The following is a 5,685-nucleotide window of genomic DNA, read 5'->3' on the forward strand; positions in this document are numbered from 1 at the left end:
GAGCCCTTCTCGATCCTGGAATCTCTTCAGCACTCGGAATGTTATCCTCATGATCAGCTCATCATGGATTTTGAATATAATTTGTGTGAGCGTAGGATACACATTGGAAGTTTCAGATGGCTTTGTGCTTGTAATCGAAGGCATTCATATATTTTGTCATCTTGTAATCATCGTAGTTAGCTACCTAAAGCTCTGGCGGTTTGTGGCAAAGCGTGAGATGATAGTGAAAGCAAAGCCACGATCTCACGCAGCTGGACGAAATGAAGATGATATTGCTACAACAGATGATGAACGAGATGACAGTGGATCAGTGAATGATCCTTCTGATGCCAACAAAGATCAACCTTCGAGCCAGACAACTTGTAACACCAACCTAGACGTTGAAGATGCAATAGAACTTTCCCCAAGAACAGAGGGTGGTCAGCCAGCCTGTGGAAATGGTCCCTGTAGACAACGAAGAAAAGATGATGCTTCTCAGAGGACAGCGACATTGGCCGTTATCAAAAGCTTGTTAGTGGTTCTCGTTGTTTTCATCATTTGCTTCATTCCCTATCCATTTACCGTATGGCTCGATCCTCGCGATATATTAGGCGTACATCGATGGGGTGTAGCACTGATATTCTTTAACAGCTGTGTCAATCCCATTATTTATGCGGGAAAGATTCGTGCATTTCGGGAAGTGATGGTCTTTATAATCACATGCAGATATAAACGAATTCCTATGCCTGTCGAGTGGCTGAGACGAATGAGGGATGCAGGATGAATTCCTTCATGTTAAAATGAAAATTTGAATCGATCTTTCAGTAAAAGTCAATCAAATTGTAGTAATATGATTTTGTGGTTCCTTTTTATTCTTGCCTGAATACAAAATGCGGGGCAAAATGTAAATATAAAATATGGGACTATTGACTATCATTAAGTTATACGCCTCTGTGATTTATTTAAATTTGTAATAGTTTTTTTTTAGGATAAATAACAAATTCCGTTCATCTCATTTAGTTTTGCATACGCAAACATAGAAATAACATTTACAGTTATGGCATGACGAATACTGTGTCAAAAGCAATAAAATGAATACAGTAGAAACTAATATTGTTATTGTACACGCATATGTACAAGGAAGTATGAATTAAAAAGAACTTTAGAAAACGGACTTTGAAATGGATTGAGGAATGTTGCATAAGCACAGGGACGGATTCAGGATTTTCCAGGGGGGGGGGGCACATTTTCCCCAAGGAAAATTTGACAAGAAAAAACCCCAAAGGTCCTCACTTGTGTATGAACGACATATTCCCATTAAAAATATCTGCTGTGACTCTCAAAAAGTAATCAATACCATCTCCCTTGAACTCGAACAATTTCCACACACTTTTGTTTTGTTTTGAATACTGTTTTTATTCTGATTTCATGAACAAATAGTTACAAAACATTTCAATTTAGCATTTCAAATCACATATAATACTTTTCATTTCATATTTTCACCCTTTTTCACTAACTTAATATAGTCATGAATCATATATATCTTAAAAGAAAACAATGAAATCAGTTATTATAAAAATGTATAAACACCAACTTCCCCCTCCCCCTCCCCCCACCCCGCCCTAACACACACACACATACACGCAGACACACACGCACAACACACCACACCACTGTCCAGAAGATCTGCTCACACTCATAAATAAATCAAGTACAAGTACAATTCGATGAACAATTTTGAATATAACAAGCTCACACACACACACAAATATTCACAGGACCAAAGTACTGAAACATTCTCCCGCCAGATATAACAGGATGCACTTCCATTTTTCTTTTAAACGCAAACTGCTTTTTTCTCGTTATCTTGATCTCCATGACTAAGTTACCGCATTTCTTTTTTGTGTTTTCCTGTGGCTTTAACTTTGTATCTGTTTTAGTATACCAGGGGCCTGTTGCATAAAACTTTTTACCCGAGAAAACTCTGGTAAAAGCTGAAAACTAACGTTATATAGTCTGATTTCTGCCAATGACTTTAACACAGGGCGAAAACTCCGGTAAAAACAACCTGACTTTTCTCAGGTAAAAGGTTTTATGCAACGGGCCTCAGCTGAGCAACGTGCTATTACTTTCTTTAACCATGTTATTACATGCACATTTCGACAGAAATATACAAGATATTATTTACGAAATTATGTATACACATGTATATGGGTATTTTTGGAAGGATATACTAGTATCTTTTGAATGCATTGGAATTGCCTTGACCCTTCGATATTCTATTTTTTAATGGTTTTATTTCATTTTTTCTGTATTTAAATGAAAATTTAAAAAAAAGTAGGTCAGGAATTTATCTCTATTCCACAATTAACTACTCACAACTTTTTTTTTACCAGGACCTGCAGTTTTACAAGTTTGCTTTTATGTAGGTCCCATCATATTCATTTGACTTAAATTAATCATTTACCTTATTGATTGATTGATTGATTTTATTTGGCAAGTCACCATAACATATATACAGTAGCATTAAAACAACAGGCTTGCACAGGATGACCCACGAAAGCTCGAAAGCTTATTTCCAGTGGGGTCCTGAATTAAGATAATAAAATGGTTCAATTATATTTACATATTAAAAATGAAGGAAAAATCAGAATTTAGTATTACCAATAAATAATATATATAGACAATAAATTAGATATATACAAGAATATAACGAAGAAGAAGAAGAAAAGAAGGAGAAGGAAGAGGAGCAACAGAAGAATAATGGGGACGAGGAGTAGGAGACGGAAGAAACTGATAACGAAGGAAAATAAATAAGGAGAAGAACAACAGCAAAAACGTTGACGACAATAACAACACGAAGAGGAGAATAGGAAGAGATAAAAGAAATAGAAATAGAAGAAAGAACATATCGAAGCTTCAATCACACTATGTAAAATACATAATAATACCTGGTAGAGAAGAGAAAAGACCTAGGTCAGTATTCAGGCTTAATCAACCGTATAACATATCATTTGCATCTTCTTTTTGACTCTCAAGTGAAAGATATTCTTTCAATTTCCTCTTAAAATGCAAAAAGTTTCCTATTTCCTTTATATAATTGGGAAGGGAATTCCAATGTTTTATAGCATTGTAATAAAAGGAGTTACCAATACTCCCTATCCTTTCTGGTAAGCAAAAGTTGAAATGGCTGTTTCTTCTTTTATAGTTATGTATTTCGGTAACGAGATTAAAGTTTGATCCAATGTAATGGTTCGATCTATTGTGATAGATTTTATGCACGTGGTGCAAAATAAGCTGCTTTGATCTTTTGTTGACTTCAAGAAAACCTGCTCCAGTGAGTATAACTTGACTTATTGTAGCTTTATATCATGTTTGTACACTTCTCAGTTGTTTATAATTTAATAGTTATTGTTGCTGCTTTATTTTTATGTCATTCAAATGTCAATGAGAAATATGAAAATGCATAAAATGAAAAGTGTATGAAAAACATATTTTCATTGACTATTGACTCTCATAGGGGGGGCATGGGTCGGAAAAATACCCCCCCCCGATCCGCCATTGCATAAGCATACTGTCACGTCAAGTGACTTTACCTGACTACTGCTTGACACCAAGTAATAAATAAATATGTATATAGTTGAATTAAAATCTAATCCAAATCTCTTAATTCTTTATGTTGTTCTCTTTTGATTTGTTTTACAATAGTTGTACATAAAACATAACAAATAAATATAATTTAATCTATTCATATAAAGTCGAAAGGAGCCCCCATCATCTGTCTTTGCTTGACATGCCCTTCTCGGCCTCTGGTGGTCGGTCCAGTTCAGTCCTGGCCTCCGCGGCTGGCGATACTCTGCACTCGACCACGGTAGTAGGTCCCCAGTGACCTCTACAGAGGTGTCACCCTCAGAGTAGCCCCTGATCAGAGATGTGGCTTCGACGAATTTGTGGATGAGATCGAGCCCCCAATAGTGACATAAATTGTGAAGAATCATGTCGGTGGGATCTAGTATTGTCAATGATTTAACCGAAACATGCTTATAATTGTATTTATTTATTTCCTGACACATGTACAGTCTAACTATTCTCTTTCGTAATTTATAATATGCATGGATGTATATATATAAACGTTGCCAAGAACGGTGGCTTTTACAGTAATATAAGTGCGAGTTGTAAAATAATGCCATATTTTTAAGTAAATAGTCTGGCATAATTTACGTAGGATAGCAGGGGTTGTAGAATTTATCCGGTTATACAGACTGTATGTACGATTTATCGAAGTATGTTGATACAGGTGATGCACCCTCAAAACTAAACAGCTTCGAAATTCAATATATTCAAAACATTATCTTTTTTAATGTGACAAAAATAAACATTAGATTAATCATTTGTTTAAAGGCTAATATATGTGTATATTGATTACTTTGGTTCGCCTGTTGAATGCTGTGGAAAGATAGAGCAATTCCAGGATAAAAAGTAACAGTAAAAGAATGGCAGTAACTTTTTTCAAAATGGCTCTCTCCTTATTCAAATGCCATTTTTCTTATTCATAATGACTCTCTCTTTAAAAATTAAACTACTCTCTCCTTATTCAAAATAACTCTCTCTTTATTCAAAATGACTCCCTTTTATTCATATGCATTTTTTTTAACACTTTTTTGTCTGGTGAGAAGTTGTTTTGTGGTTTCAGGGGAAAAATAAGAAAAGCATATTTGCAAATACGACTTCATCAAGTCCTTTTTAAGTTTCTCTAATAAATTCTTTGAAAATGCAGCTTCGGTACTGGCCTGTGAAGCCCAATATTACTCGCGTTGCAATCAACATAACCAGCGAATGGACCATAGCATTGTTCTCCAGTGAATAGAGAGCATTAGTGATCACATAACTACATGAATTAAGGAGGTTTTATTCCCCCTTCATTTGCCAAATTTAGAGATATATTCAGGTTTATACATTAAGAGCCGTTTTGAATGAGGTGGAAGCCATTTTCAATAAGGCAAGAGTCATTTTAATCGGGACAGAATCATTTTGAAATAGGAGAGTATTCTTTTGAATAAGGAAGGGGTCATTTGAATGAGGAGAGGGAGGTTTGGATAATGAGCAATTTTCAATAGGGAAAAGGGCAATTTGAATAAGGAGAAAGCAATTTTGAATAAGGAGAGAAGCATTTCGAAAAAGGAAAGTCATTTGAAGGAGAGAGTCATTTTGAATAAGGGGCATTTTAATGAGAGAGCCATGTTGAATATGGGGAGAGTCATTTGAATAAGGAGGGAGCAATTTTTAATAAGAAAAGGGCATTTGAATAAGGAGAAAGTTTTTTTTAAATAAAGAAAAGGGTATTTGAAAAAGAAGAAGGTTATTTTGAACAAGTAAATTGCATTTTATTTAGGAGTGAGTCAATTTGAATAAGGAGAGAATCCTTTTTAATAAAGGGGCATTCCAATTAAAAGAGAGCCATTTTAAATAAGGAAAGGTGCTTTTTAATAACGGGAAAGGCAATTTGAATAAGGAGAGAACCACTTTGAATAAAGTGAGTCGTTTCTAGAGGGCTAGGGCTAGAGAATTTTTATGATTTCTCTTAGCACTGCATGCGGTTTTATGTAGTTTTACTTATTGTTTTTTTTTATTTTACTTATGTAGGTCTTATATTATGTGTTACTGTAATATTTCAAATATGTTCGTATTGTCTCACTTTTACATGTT

The 5,685-nt window shown here is 34.8% G+C and overlaps 1 protein-coding gene across 1 annotated transcript; it reads left to right on the plus strand.

Moving 5' to 3' along the window:
• The first annotated feature begins 217 nt into the window (after nt 1-217).
• On the plus strand, nt 218-763 carry LOC121422576 (G-protein coupled receptor 84-like). The gene has a single exon (XM_041617724.1). It carries the CDS (start codon nt 218-220, stop codon nt 761-763), a length of 546 nt encoding a protein of 181 aa, XP_041473658.1.
• Nucleotides 764-5,685: the final 4,922 nt, after the last annotated feature.

Source organism: Lytechinus variegatus, chromosome 10, assembly GCF_018143015.1.
Source record: "Lytechinus variegatus isolate NC3 chromosome 10, Lvar_3.0, whole genome shotgun sequence".
Classification (NCBI taxonomy): Eukaryota; Metazoa; Echinodermata; class Echinoidea; order Temnopleuroida; family Toxopneustidae; genus Lytechinus; species Lytechinus variegatus.

Excerpts from the sequence above, each read along its gene's own strand:
- LOC121422576 (XM_041617724.1), top strand. The coding sequence starts at position 218 with ATGATAGTGAAAGCAAAGCCACGATCTCACGCAGCTGGACGAAATGAA.